General features: G+C 42.8%; 1 protein-coding gene across 5 annotated transcripts in view; it reads right to left on the minus strand.

The window, feature by feature from the left end:
* Positions 1 to 232: 232 nt before the first annotated feature.
* LOC113477709 (gamma-aminobutyric acid receptor subunit rho-2) overlaps positions 233 to 14,816 on the minus strand; it is a 47,141-nt gene continuing 32,557 nt past the window's right edge. For 2 of the 5 annotated variants that reach the window (XM_026844203.1, XM_026844206.1), the window contains 2 exons: positions 13,744 to 13,940; positions 8,116 to 9,959 (listed from right to left, as the gene is read on the minus strand). In XM_026844203.1, coding sequence (XP_026700004.1) covers positions 9,651 to 9,959; positions 13,744 to 13,940 — 506 coding nt within the window. In that variant the 3' untranslated portion in view covers positions 8,116 to 9,650. Of the gene's footprint in view, positions 2,010 to 4,607; positions 7,035 to 8,115; positions 9,960 to 13,743; positions 13,941 to 14,816 lie in introns of those variants that run through there. The other 3 variants (XR_003397948.1, XR_003397947.1, XM_026844204.1) reach the window with 3 other exon arrangements.

Genomic DNA, 14,816 nt, shown 5'->3' on the forward strand with positions numbered 1-14,816 from the left:
TCCAGCCTGTGAAAGTCCTGCTTTGGATTATACTGGGGGCATTGTTTGCCACTAAGTCAGGAACCAAAGTTTGCAGCAATGCAGAAGGCATGGAAAAGAACTTCTGTGCATTTATGGAATGCATGAGTTTATTGATGATTAAGTCAGGAGAGGGGTTTATTCTGCCTGGTAGAATTTTTGTAAATGTTCAAAACTTTTGGGCTGCCAGGTAATCTTAGTACATGCTATGGAAAAGATGGGGCTGTTGTTTATGGATGAGTTATCACCTCTGTGTGGTATAAGGAGACATTTAATGTCATACTTGAAAAATATATAAACAAAAAATACCCCACATCAAATTGCAACCTCAAACCATGTCATTTCTTCTTCAGACGGAAATGGTGGGAGCAAGCAGGGCTTGTATGGCTTGATGGAGGGCCTTCATGGAGGGTCACAGACAGAGCAGAGGTCACCTAGTCCAAAGAAGTGAAGAACAGAGAAAACCTGATGGATATCTGCACAAACTTAAGTACATAACCTTTCCTTCATACCCGCTGATGGTAGCACAGGCATAACAGGCCCAAGTCACAGCAAGGCAGACCCAGTCTGGCTACCAGTAAACACTTTCTAATTTTAAGACTGGTTAACCACTGGTATAAACTGCCCAGGGAGGCTGTGGGATTGCAGGTTTTTAAGAGTAGGCTGCATGAGCATCTATCAGAAATTATCTATGGGCAGTCGGTGCTGCCTTTGGGTGCAGGAGCTGGCTGGCTAGCCTCCCTGCAGCCCCACGGAGCCTGTTTTGCCTGGCTGCTGCAGCAGCGCTCAGGCATGGCGGGCTCGTTCTGGTGGTGGTGACGTGCCCCAGGTCTACCATTCCTTGGCCAGCAAGGTGTTGGTGTGGGAGCCAGGCTGGGCCTCACTGAGCCACACCAGAGCCTGGCAGCCCTTTGTGCCACGCATGTGTGCTCTGCCCAAGCACCCAGGGACTGAGCGCAGCAGCTTCACCCTCTCCAGCCTTCCCTCGAGAAACATTTTTCAGCCTCTTTCTCTCTTCTGCAGCTGCTGGAGTCTTGTTTCTTTCTGGGTGATTCCTGCTCTCCTCTCACAGCCTCATAGGAAGCAGAAACAAGGATTAGGGTAGATACTGGAAGATGGCCAGAGAGGTGGCTGCTTGGCAGCAAGCACGTGGGAAGTCTTTGAGTCTGTTACCTGCTCTAATGACAGTGGAAAGCTGGGCTGAGGTATGGGCAAGGTGCTCAAGGTATCAAGGCACATCGAGGTTGAGGGAGGCAGCTGGGAAATGGCACCAAGATCAGTTTAACACGATAGGGCTGAGCAGGGTGAACCAGCCTGAAGGCTCATGAGAGGTGAGCGGCAGGGCATTCAGTCCCATCCAGGCTGCGCCAGGGACCGCAGGCATGCCTAGGAGCAACCATGAGGCTCCAGGGCAGCCTCTGTACAGGGAACAGATGTGCCTGGAAGCAACTGTGAGTATTTTAGGGCTTAAGCGTCAGCCTAGCAGCATGGGATGGAGAAGCTGAGGAATGAAACTCTGGATCTGAAGTGTTGCTCCAGTCCTGGGGGCAGGGGTGGGTCCTCCTGCGGGTTGCCTCCTGGACCAGCACCCACCAGCCGGCTGGGCCAGGCCTCTCATGGCTGTGTGACTTGCACCTGCGCTGGGTTGCTTGATACCTGAAGTTAGGTTAAGCCTCAAACTTCTTTCTGAGGCTGCTTTCTCTTCTGTGAAATCTAACAGAATGTGATTTTTTTATTTATTTGTACCAAGATGTTTTACCTCCTCCCAATTAAATTGTTCTACTTTATTGGACTCACATGGTAAGGCAATGGCCGTACAGACAGGCTTTGTACTTGTAAAGCAGCCTCGATGGTTTCTCCCCTTGGCAGAGCACCAGCACAAAGGTGGCTTGAATGGAGCTGTTAGTCACATATTTCCATGGGTTTTGTCACCAGCTGAGACGTGGGAAGAATATTGACATGCTGAAACATTTACGTCAGCTGACAGAGGACTAAGGAAGAGAAAGCACAAACATTACAGCCATGATTAAATAAAAGCTGGAGAAGTGAGGAGCAGCTAATGGCTTGGCAAAATACTGCCTTTGGCACAGTCACAAAAATACTCACTTTCATTTGTGGGAGGACCTTTTCCTCTTCTTGCCTCTTTCTCTTTCCTTTTTTTTTTTTTTTTTTTTTTTTTTTTTTGTCCTGCTAAGCACTGCATGGCTGGGCCTGCATGAGAGCAGGCAAGAGATGGGGAGAGCCCTTCTGTGGGAGGCTGAGCTTGGGGAAGGGCAAACTGATAGACAGCATTGATCCTGGGTAGCATCACTGCTGGGCACCAGGCATTCCCTGTGTGTTAGTGAGGTAAAGAATGACACCCGCAGAGCTCCTACCCTGGCTTTACTCTGTGTGAGTGGTGGTGAGGGCTCTGGGCAGCTCAGCAAGAGCTCTTACCATTTAGCAGCTAGGATCAGAATTGAGTTGCACAGTTTTCATGTTCTCTGTCATTTAGGACAGAGAGCACCTGAGGGCCCTGGGCAGACCATTTGACTCCAAGTAATCCACAGGACCCCTCATTTTGATCCTTTCCTCTGCTTTCTGTGCTGTTCACCAGTTCCTCTCCAGAGGAATCAGCCCTTTGAAGCAAGGACTCCTCCTTTTCCTCTCCTGGGCCATAACCAGGAGGAAAGGGAGGTTTGGCATGGCGGCAATCTGACAGCAAAATCCTGCAAACAGTCACCACATCTGCAGACCAGGGCACTGACTTCCCTCATGGACAAAAAACGCATGGAGAGCCCTCAAAGGAAGATAAATGTTTCCTTCAGTACACCGTTCCATGACTAGGTCGGAGCCTTTTGGGGCAGGTGGACACTGACCCCACAAAGAAAGGGTCTCACAGAGGCACAGCATGTGAGACCAAGCCCTGAGGAAAAATCCTTTGTCACCTTCCCTGGTGTGACAGTTTGCATCTGCATCACCGTCATGGCTGGGCGTGACTATCTGAGATGGTGACTGTCTCCAGATCTGGCGCAAGCAGGAGCTTCTTTTCCTCCCCATGCAGTCCTCAGCACTGCACCCGAGCACCTAGCAATATGTATTAGATGTTGAGGCTACTATCCGGTGCAAATGATGCAGTCTTTCTCTTGTCCAGCTCCTTGGAGAGTGTCTTGTCTCCTTGCCTGACAGCTGAATAACTCTGCCTTTCCTGTTTTGTAGAATGGCAGCTCTCCTGAAACTCTAGATGAAAAAAGTGGTTTTGCTTGGAGGCTGCTGCCATGACAGTCTGCGCACAGCACTGAAGGTGTCCTCCCAACCGTACCTATAAAAATGTGGTCATTATGCACCTTAATAAGAAAGGTTTAAAATTTCATGGTTGAAATGAATTTGAACCCTAATAAAAATCTAGATAAAATGGAAAGAGCCAGGAGGCTAGAGAGTTTTACAGCTCTAATGTTCTGTTCCATTTCCTGAAATATATTTGTTCAAGTAATTCAAACTGTCGTTACAATTAACTTGTCCTTTCATTTCCCTCTCCAAATTCCCTCTAAGCTAAACACACAATTTTCTTCTATAAATCTGCGTGACAAGTAGAGCAGTAATTTTTTTTTTCCTCATCATTTATATGCATTTTGCATGAATCGAGTTGTCAGGCACTTTTCCTAAGCTAATTTCTATGCTTGCAAGTGCACATATCCATACTTAGAGCCACCTAAAAGACTTGTCAGAGAAGTCCAGTTTGGACAACTGGCCAAGATGAGTCTTGTGTGTTTTCTTGAAAGTAGGAAATCTTAAAAATCAGTCTTTAAATCATCTGCTGAGGGCTTTTCTCCTTGCTCCAAGAAGCAGGCAATGCAGGACTGTTCTGGTTTGGGGGATCTTCTTTTAGGGTGCAACACAGGCTAATATCAAAAGTCAGTGGCATGAGGCATGATTCATTTAACTTGTGGGCAGCTATGGGTGCAAATATTGCTTGTCTTTCAAGGTCCCCCTGCCTCAAGCCCCAGTCCACCGCCAGCCTAAGACTAGCTTGCAGCAGAAGATAGCTTTTTCTTGCCCAAAACAAAAAGTGCCGCATGGTGACATATGATGCCCAGGAACTGAGTGCCTTGGGAAAGCTGGGTCTACCAATCCTCACCTCTGCAACAGGCTCTGCTCAGACTTGTGGTTGCCCCTGCCCTTGCTCCATCCCAAGAGCCAGATGCCAAGAGGAGCACCTTGCCCCCTGCTCACGGACCATTTCCCTCCCCAGTCTTCTCACTTCATCCGAAATGGTAATTCTTCTGACCAGGAAAGTAATGACCCCGATACATTATTTCAAATGTAATTTTTGCAGAGGAATTAATCAGCTTAGTGTGAGAATGGATTACATTTTAATTCTAATAGTGCTAAAGTCTTGCTGGTTTCTAAATTCATTTTTCTGTTCTTTAAATTTCAGCAGAGCAACATCTCACTTAGACTGTACCTTGCTGTAATCTCTCCATTATGGAAATCTGACAGACAATAGCCATTAGTCAGCCTGGCCCGTGCACATTTACTTTAGTCCCATTGTCTGCGTTAGGGTTAATAGCTGAGATCAGGCAGCCGGGACCTCAGAGCAGTTTTATCTCCCATTGGTAAATGTGAAGACAATCTTTTCAAAGGCACAAAGGAGGAATTAAATTACAAGTTCTCATTTATAGTCAAATGGAGATTGAGATATATACCTGTCATTTGGGCTTTTGAAAATGTGCCCTTAAATGCAAAGTAATTACTAAAATTTCTTCAGTGGTGGGCTGCAGTTTTCACAAAAGGTCTCTCTAGCTTATAGCTGTAATTAATGGCTCAGTTTTCCCAAGGCTCTTTGCAGACTTCAGAGTACTATCATTCTTCCACTACATTTCTTCTACCTTGAGATACTTTTTATTTAAAATCAATTACAAATGAGGTGTTTATTCAGATCCTTTACCCCTGGACATTAGCTCATAGGTAACAGATCTCCAAACAGAATTAAAGTCACATTTTAGAGTTCACACCATGAAATGGACTCTTTCCCCCACTTTTCATCTGTTATTTTTTTTACCAGGTTTGATTATAGCGATCCGTACAGTGGATTGTACCTATTGTATAAACATTTTAGCATCAGTCTTTCTTGCAAAATTCTCAACACTTCCTTTTTTTCAGAAAGAAAATGTGAGAGAACCCATAATTTTTGCCAGTACCTCATTTCTTGGCCCTTAGCTGACAATAAGAGCCTTTTTCAATTCAACATAGTAAGTTTTCTGGGCATAATAAATGGTAGTTTACATACAATATATTACAAATTAACATATATACGGTATTTAACATAAGTACATGTCCCGGTGTCTTCTTTTGTTATATGCTACCTGCATATACATTCTACATATGTGTACATATCCTTATAGAGAGTTACTTTCTTTCAAAGACATGATTTGTTTAGAAGTAAGTAAAAGTACAATGGAGCCAGATACAGAATGAGTGGGGCCGACATTTTCTCTCTTCACAATTGGTCCAGGTTATTCTGAGAAAGTGCATTCATCAACGGGCTTTGTTTGCCCAAATTCCTTGTGTATTTCTGAAAATCCTGTCCTTCAGTATGTTAACTGCCCAGATGCTCAGTGCTTCACAGAACTGGGTTGTATCCATCAAATAGTATTCAGAGCCTAGCTTCAGGCACTATTTTTCAAAACATAGGCTGGATCTTGCAACTAGAAGTTAGATAGTGCTCTTGTAATCTAGGGGAGATGAAAGGTGAAATATATTCTCAATACCACACTTCAAATATTTGTTCTAGCTTTCTGCCTAGCCACTCTCCTCTTAATAAGCAGAAAAATACAATTCATAGGCTGCCTGAAAGAGATGCCTTGCTTTTATTTGCATCAATACGTTCATCTATTGTTTTAATGAATAAGTGCAAGTGCTGCTTAAGAGATTTTTTTTTCCTTTAATGGAAAAATACCCTCCTTGATGGTTTTATAGGCTGTATAATTGTGTCTGGTAGAAACAGACATCAATCTCTGCCAGTTATGTACACATGCATATAAAATAACAGTAAGGTAGCCTCTCCAAAAGATGTTTAGACTAAGCTAGCATTTAAACTGCAGGGAGCGCTAGTACAAAGACAATAGGATCTAAAGGTCTGTCTTTGTTGCCACATAACTTCTAAGAGAACAGGAGATGTAATAAAAACAAATGGCAAAGTAAAACACTAGGACTTCTTATTTTTGTATGCCAGGAGGCATTATTCATTGACCATGCTTTTGGGTTGTTGGGCTACACTTATATCTGATTTAATAGCATTATAATGTGGAAGAGTTATCTGGCTTAATGTCATTACAAGCAGGGGAGATGCCTGCTTTCTTCCAGCTGGACTGATTCAGAGGACACATTTGAAGAATTCATTATTAACTAAGACTAAAATCTTTGGATTCCCTCTTGGTGACCTGCTCAGAAATCATAACCATGCCCTGCACCTGTGCTAGTTAAGCAAATTAAGCCACTTGGCACCTCATGAGGTAGATAAACATTATCACTCCCCACTTTCCAGACGGAGGAGACAAGGCACTGAGAGGTTAAATAGCACATGCCATGGGTAATGCAGAAAGACTGACAAAACAGGGGGCACAGGGACCGAGTTCCTCACTCCACGCAATGGTGACTTCAAGGTGCAGTTCTGATGCCTTCGCCCAGCAAAGGTCCCTTCGCTGTGCTGTCCTGATTTTACTGGCTCCACTATTATGTCCAGGCTTTAAACTCTCAAAGGATAAATGGGCTATTTCTTCAATATTTTTTGCATCTTTATTGTGGTGATCTCCATCTGTTGATGTGAAAAATCTCCAGGTTTCAGTCCCAAGAATAGCAATGTATGGTAAATGCACTGACTTGGTGGCTCAGGAGAGAAGTGGCAGGCTGGGATTTAACACAATCCTTCCTTTCAGATACTGTCCCTCCATGGCTCCTCTTGTTGCCAGCAATTTCATGGATGTATTTAATTTTACGACCAGACAGAACTCCATTCATGTCATTTATTAACATGGCTGATGAAAGGGGAACACAGCTGTTAATTTGAGTTTCTCTCATCAGTTTTGTTTCCAGTAAATCTGTGCAACCATCAGTGTGACCTAGGCAGCAATATCTGAGGCACAAGGGAAAACCTGGGTATTGTTGACAGCCTGGAGTTGACACTTCCCTGCTATCTTCTACATCCCTTGAGATTTAGGGTATAAGAATTACTGCTACAGTAAGCAGAAAGTTTCACATGTCAGGAAATAGTTACGGTTTTATTATTTTGTTTGGTTTTCCTTTATTCATGTGATTTATCTGAATCTTCATGGCCCAACTTATTGAGCTTCAATAAGGCCAAATGCTGGGGGCTGCCCTTGGGCCACAACAACCCCCAGCAGCGCTACAGGCTTGGGGAGGAGTGGCTGGAGAGCTGCCAGTCAGAGAGGGACCTGGAGGTGTTGATTGACAGCCGGCTGAACAGGAGCCAGCAGTGTGCCCAGGGGGCCAAGAAGGCCAATGGCATCCTGGCTTGTGTCAGCAATAGCGTGGCCAGCAGGGACAGGGAAGGGATCTTACCCCTGTACTCGGCACTGGTGAGGCTGCCCCTCGATTCCTGTGTTCAGTTTTGGGCCCCTCACTCCAAAAAGGACATTGAATGACTCGAGCGTGTCCAGAGAAGGGCAACGGAGCTGGTGCAGGGTCTGGAGCACAGGTCGTACGGGGAGCGGCTGAGGGAACTGGGGGTGTTTAGTCTGGAGAAGAGGAGGCTGAGGGGAGACCTCATTGTCCTCTACAGCTCCCTGAAAGGAGGTTGCAGAGAGCTGGGGATGAGTCTCTTTAACCAGGTAACAAGTGATAGGACAAGAGGGAATGGCCTCAAGTTGCGCCAGGGAAAGTTCAGACTAGGTATTAGGAAGCATTTCTTTCCAGAAGGGGTTGTTAGGTGTTGGAATGGGCTGCCCAGGGAGGTGGTGGAGTCCCCGTCCCTGGAGGTGTTCAAGAGTAGGGTTGACAGAGCTTAAGGATATGCTGTAGGTGGGAACTGTGCTAGGTGAACTGTTGGACTAGATGATCTCCAGGGTCTTTTCCAACCTAGATGATTCTATGAACCCCAGTCAGATGTATAACTTAATCTTATCATCGAGTCAGATTCTAACAGTCCTGGACCTTCATGCTTCAGGCTCTGCCCACCCTGTTGAGTTTCAGCTTGGTAACCAAAAGTTTGGATGAACATAATCTCCACCACAGCCAAACAGTCGTGGTGTTTTCTAAAACTATGGAGCATGCAAACCTGGACATAATTGTCTTGTTGCTATCATGTTTCTACATTTGGGTTTTGCATTGTTAGCAAGGGAAAGGGAGATAGCATGGGATGAAAAATTAAATGCCAAGCACAGAAGCTTGTTACAATGCTCTCCAGAAGCTTTAAAGGACTCACATTGACCTTGGAGCCAGAAGCCAGACTGGCTCATTGAATCCCACAGTATTATTCTAACAGTATTATTCTTGGCCATTTATTCTCTGACATGCCTATGTTTCTACAGAGAGAGGTTCTGGCAGACATCTCCCTCTTAATCCAAAATGCCTGAACAGGACAATGGATTGGGAGAGACACACTGGGATACACAGTTTCTCTGTGGGCTGCACTTTCCTCCACAGCAGTGCGGAAAATCCTCAGAAACTACTGGTACTACCCTCAACACTGTTTTCTGCTTCTGGAGAGAGAAAGTGATGGTCCCAGAGACACTGCCCAATTACCATGTGCTGTCTGTACCTGCTACACAGCGGCTTCCCCTCCCATTTTAGAGGGCAGGTGGCAGATGCTACATATCATGTGGTGAGCTCAAGATATATGGAGAACACATGCCTAAACCTTCCTGTTTTCATTACCCATGTACCCTGGCAGCCATCTTCTGTGAGTCTGTGGGTTTCTTTGCTCTGCCTCATGATCACTCTTTACTTCTAATCTGGACAAAAGTGACCACTGACTCAAACATACCACCTGCACTCTGCAACCAACACCGTTGGTCCTGACCAGTCAACAGTCCTAATGGTATTGATGAAGGTCCTATGCAGAGAAAGTAGAATTCAGACCCTAAAAGGAGATATTCTTCACAAACCAATGGAAAGAAATATGATGTTCATATGTCAAAGAAAAATAAAAGGATTTGCTCAAAAGTGGATAATTTGAAAAGGAAAGGCCTCATTCAGTTCCCTTACAGGACATGCACCGTCCAGCCCTCCCTTTGCCAGTTGCATTTGTCTAAACCCTGACAGCCCACGTGAGCACTGTCTCTGGTTGCCCATTGAGCAGCAGACAGCACCAGCATGGCTGGCCCCAAATGAGCATACAGCACCTTTTGGGTGAATGGTGAGCACGTATTTTCAAGTATGAGAAATTACATCATAGAGCAAACAGGAGCTGGGGTGTGGTTGGAAAGTAACGATCACAGCAGGTTCCTCTGTGATCCTGGTGCATGGAGTTGCCCACTGGAGGATGTGTCCTCCCCTTTACCCTCCAAGGAAGCAATAAATTAATCAGTTTTCTGGCTTTGCATTCAGATTAGAAAAAAAAAAAAAAAAAAAAGAACCAACAAAAGAGAGTTTTGTAAATGTCTTCTGCTTCAGTCACTGCTGTGCCAGCATGCTTAGCTAAAGACAGACCAGTATATCAAATTAAAAATTATGTAAGTGCCTGGAAATATTAATCTTGAGTATTTATCAATTGCATGACTGTTCTGGATGATGTGCAAGCCCACATGGCCCTTCAGGTCTCTCTTCCTTAGTGAATGACATTCATTGCTCATAGCTAAGTGCGCAACCATCTTTTGTTGTTTTTCTTCCTCTGGGACCATCTGGTTTCTTGTGTATCCCGCCAGGCTGTTGGCATCAGATTCACTGTAGTTTTCATCCAGCATCATAGTTTTTGAATGAGGTATTCCACATGTACATGGAAACTAGGAACATAAACAAGAAATAAAGCTGAACACTGGAAGAACACATTAGCAACAGAAATTATGTCTTTCTGTTAACAGACACCTTGTAAACAGTTGAGCCTACTGTAAGTTTCTCTTTGAACAAAAAATCCCACTTTTTTTTGTTTTGCTTGTGTTCCAAAAGGAAGAGGCATGGTTTAGTTACACTGCTTGGACAAACAGCTTCAGAAAATATTAGAAAATGATTTAGAAGACATAAAAACTAACTGAAGGGTTTTCTTAGCTAGCTCTGTTCAGCCTTGTTGTCTTGAGTTTCCTTATTTGACAGGCTTTGTGTTTATACATATTCAAGGACAAGATGCACTTTTATCTATGGAAATGATTTATCAAGTATATTTACCCATGTTAAGGAAAAAAAAGGGCCAAGTTCTGATTTCACAGATATACATGTTTTCTTTGTAAATCTGATTCTAAACCAAGGAGAGGACCAGTTAAAAGCCTAACGTAAAATCCCAGCTCTGTTGAAGTTAATGTTAAAACTTGCCTTGACTTCAGCAGCACCACCATGCACCCACCCCACAAGTCTTGAAAAAACAGTGAATACAGGTAGAATTTTGAATGGCAAATACTGTCTTCCACTATTAAAAATCTGCAGGTTTTCTGTCCTAGCAATATGGTTTATATATTTGTACACAATGAAAATGGACTCCAAAGCCTCCTTTCTGATAGGAGTTCCTACCTCTGCTTCCCCACTGACTGCTTTCCTTACTCAATTACATTTTGCCCCCAGTTCCCTCCTCCATCAACTTTGATATGTGGATTTACAAAGGACTTGTTTTCAAGAATAAGTTCAGCTAAAATAATTAAGTATATATACACAGAAATGTATATATCCTGATTATTTTTTTTTAATGTATATATATCTAAACATGTAATGTTCAGGATGCTACTGGAACACTCTGCAGTCAAGGCTCTTTCTTCAAATTGTTTAATCAACAGATCATACTGCTTGCTGAAAACCTGAAAATCATCTTAAGAATTGTTTCCAGTGTTCTCATCATAAGCAAATTATTTTCTATCAGCAGATTGTGTGCAGAAAAATATGACAAGTTTGTAGCCCATTTGCTTTACTTGGTAGACCCATCACTTCAGGAATTTTTCTGAGCACTCCATGGGTATAGCTGAACATCAGTTAGGATTTGAGATGTATTTTGTACTAAGCAGGTATACCTAAAAAAAAAAAACCCAAAACCCAAATCAAAAAAAACCAAAAAAAAAAACCCAAAAAAACACAGGGAAAAATTACATCAGGCTCTTTATCATAACTCATGATAGGTCTGGGAGATGGTAGTGGGGTAGAAGGGAAAGTGGTTAACGGCAATAAGCTAATTGCTGCAGGACCCAGCAGAGGAAGAAATTCTGCAGATGTACTCTTAGCCCCCAGGTCAAATACAGCTCCCATGGCTTCATGTACATGTGATGACAGTCACCCGTATGGACAGGGGAGCCTAAAGTACTAGAAACCCACCTCTCCAGAGTCTGAAATTACACCCATCTTCACATAGGCACATATATGCAGAAGTATGCTACATAATTTCACCCTGCAGCAATTTAAGTCTATGTCTATACTAATAAATTAAACACTGCCAAAGAGCCTTCCTGGGCATGGGAACTCAGCTGACAAAACTATTGGAGTGTCAGAAACGTCTCTGGTCTGAATTTTGTCCAGACCAAGAAGCATCAAGAAGTTCCCGTGTACTGTTTGGGAATAAGCATGGGGCACGGACCTTTTGCCATGGGCAGTTCACAGCAACCACTATGCTTTCAAGGGAAAGGAGGTTTACTTTTAGATACTCCATGCCCATCAGCCTTGGTTCCAGGCACATCTAATTTCTTAATGTTGACATAACATAGAGCTCTTCTCTGGGGAGCCTAACATATTCATATTAGGATTTTTTGGGTCTTTCATAGGGGAGCAGCACTGGCTGACAAAGTCTATGTTTACAGTGAGAAATGTCTCTTCTGCTTCTTCAGGAGCACTCACCTACATTTTGTCACAATCCCCTCAATTATCTCTGTTCCCATTGCCACCACTGAGGATTAATATTGTCACATGCTGAAGACTGGATAGAATGTTTTACCTTATGTAATAAAAATGCATTTGCTGAATATAGAATTCTCAACAATACTCAATAAAGGGCAGATTTGTGATATAAATAACAAGCTACACCATCACTGGATGTGAGAAAACGTTCCTGAAAACTTAGCAGAACAGTAATAAAACCCTCTCGAGCTCATTTCATCCTTCCAACACAGTTAAAGGATAGGGGTTTTCATCTTAGAAAAAAAAAACAAAAACAAAAACAAAAACAAGAAAACCCAACAACAAACAAACAAACCAAACAGGTTTATTCTAGGCAAGTTGAAACTAGCAAGGATGATTTTATTTCCTGTGTACTGTCAAGACGCCGTCTTCTTTGGACATGGAAAGTCTGAGCAGGGCTGGCTAAAAGGCCACAGATCACTGCTCATGTGCAGCAAGTAAAACATATTTGACTAGCTGTGCTTGCACAGAGCATCTCTACCTTGTGTTGCAGAGAACTTCTGGGCACTCGGAGGGTACTAGGATAAGGGCATAGATAAATCAAGATACTTAGGACCTGCTAAAGTAGCTTTCCAGAATCACACTATTGTTGAGAAGGCCTTGGAGAGAGGTTAAATTTTGTCACAGGAGTCTGTTGAATTTATTCCAATCGCTTTTTAAAATGTATCTAACTAACTAAATGGTTTATGAGATGTCAACTAGGAAAGGTACTGGGCTGATAGGTGGTCTATTCTGTCGTTCAAGAAAGTCACAGGAAGAAGTGTGAGAGGAAGAGAAGGACATAGAAAGCCAACAGAGTAGTTCAGAGAGGGAAATGACATGGCCAAATCATATGAAATAAGATGTCTGCGTTGGCATTTCTGAAATGCTGATACAAATTTCTCCCAGAGTTAAAGGCTGTAGGTGCCCAATGTTACCTGTGAACTAATATGAGGAGTTCCTAACAGGAAGAAAGAAGCTGTAAAACATGGTGATGTTCTGAGTGTGTGGGGACTGAACAAATTTGATCTTAAACCCTAGTGTTCAAAAGGTAGTGGTGGGGTTTTTTTTAATTATAAAGAAGAAGAGCTCACGGGTCTGTAGGATAATTCAGGCTGAAAGGGAGCTCGGGTGGTCTGTAGTCATTTTGCCTGCTCACAGAAGGGCCAGGCTGCTCAGGGCTGTATCTGGTCAGATCTTGAAAAACTCCAAGGATGCAGGATAAGACATTTCATAGCACATTAAAAAGTACAAGCATAATCTTGGATGACTGTTTTTTGTGTTTGATATTGGGTAACAACTCCACTATTACATCCATTGAATCCAGTTTCCAGAGTAAAGGTGACTGTAGAGGGAGGAAATGAATTTGCTCCAAATAACACCTTTAGCTTAAAAATATAGCAATTGTGGCAGCTGCAGTGAAGTATCAGATTTGATACTTTCCCCTCTTTTCATCCCCACACAGTTCCAGGTTGCAGTATTCCCCAGTTCAGTTCACACTCTCCTCTTCCCTGATGTTTCTATGAAGACCCATGAGACCAACTCCTGCTTTTCTGATGTTAACAATTCAGTCTGAGGTGAAGCAGTCTAAACAGATTATACACACATGGATCTCAGTGTTTTCCCATTTATAGACATAAACCAGTCAATATAAAGACCAGTTCAGCTGTATGGGGAAAAAAAAAGGAATAAATAGATGAACAAAACAAATTTCTTTCTCACCATTTCATGGAGTTTCCTCTCCTTCCTCTCTTGCACCGTAGTCAGGTAATTCACTGCTGCGTATTCCAGCACCGAGAGAAAGACAAACACAAAACTGACCCACAGGTAAATGTCCACTGCTTTGATGTAGGAAACACGAGGCATGGAGGCGTTCACTGCAGTGATGATTGTGGACATGGTCAGCACAGTGGTTATCCCTGGAAAGAGCCAAGAGAAACAAATGTTATTGACTAATACCGTCCACAAGGCTTTTGTCTCAAGAAAAATAGAAATTATGCTCTACGTGATGCTCCAAAAGATGTTAGATATGAAATAAATTTGTGATAAGTATCTCTTCTGCCAATGCAGAACTGTTCCACTGCCTGTACTTCTGTGTACATGATGGGTTTAGTTCTGAGGAGCAATGGAGCAGCCATCATTTTGCTAGGAACAGCATTTAACTCCCTCCTTAACCTCTAGGATTTTAACACAATGCTTAGAGTCCAGTCTGCTAAGAGCAGTGGTTACAAGGACTCATTTCCTAACTGTACCACTCTGTGTCCCAGGCACTGCCAGAAAGTAACCTCGTATTGACTTTTGGTCACAGCTAAAGAGCATTTGATCTGAATCACTGATCTTAAAAGGGACGTGCAATAACAATAAAATGTTTTGCATGAAACCATGCAAAAGAAAAGCATTATGTTTTTACCTTTAGGAATATCTGTCCTACGGTTCAAGTTGTGGGAATCAAAATGTTTTGAACAACAACCATTGTTATATAGAGAGAGAGATGTGTGCATGTGTATGTGTTTATAACCATACATGTATGTATTTGTGTTTGTATACCTACATGTGTGTGAATATGTATATATATACATATGTGTATGTAAATATACGTTTAGACAGATATAGATAGAATCCTGCAAAATAGTATACACCGAATCATCATGGAGAGAAAAATATTTTCAAGTTTACAAAATAGAGAATACAGCCAAACCCATTCATATCTACTTCAGCCATTTCAAAACAGTTACCATTGTAAACACAGCTACTGCTGTTCACTTTTCATCAAGATCTAATTTTTTTAAAATAAT

This window comes from Athene cunicularia (genome assembly GCF_003259725.1).
Source record: "Athene cunicularia isolate RWA chromosome 3 unlocalized genomic scaffold, athCun1 chr3_part1, whole genome shotgun sequence".
NCBI lineage: Eukaryota > Metazoa > Chordata > Aves > Strigiformes > Strigidae > Athene > Athene cunicularia.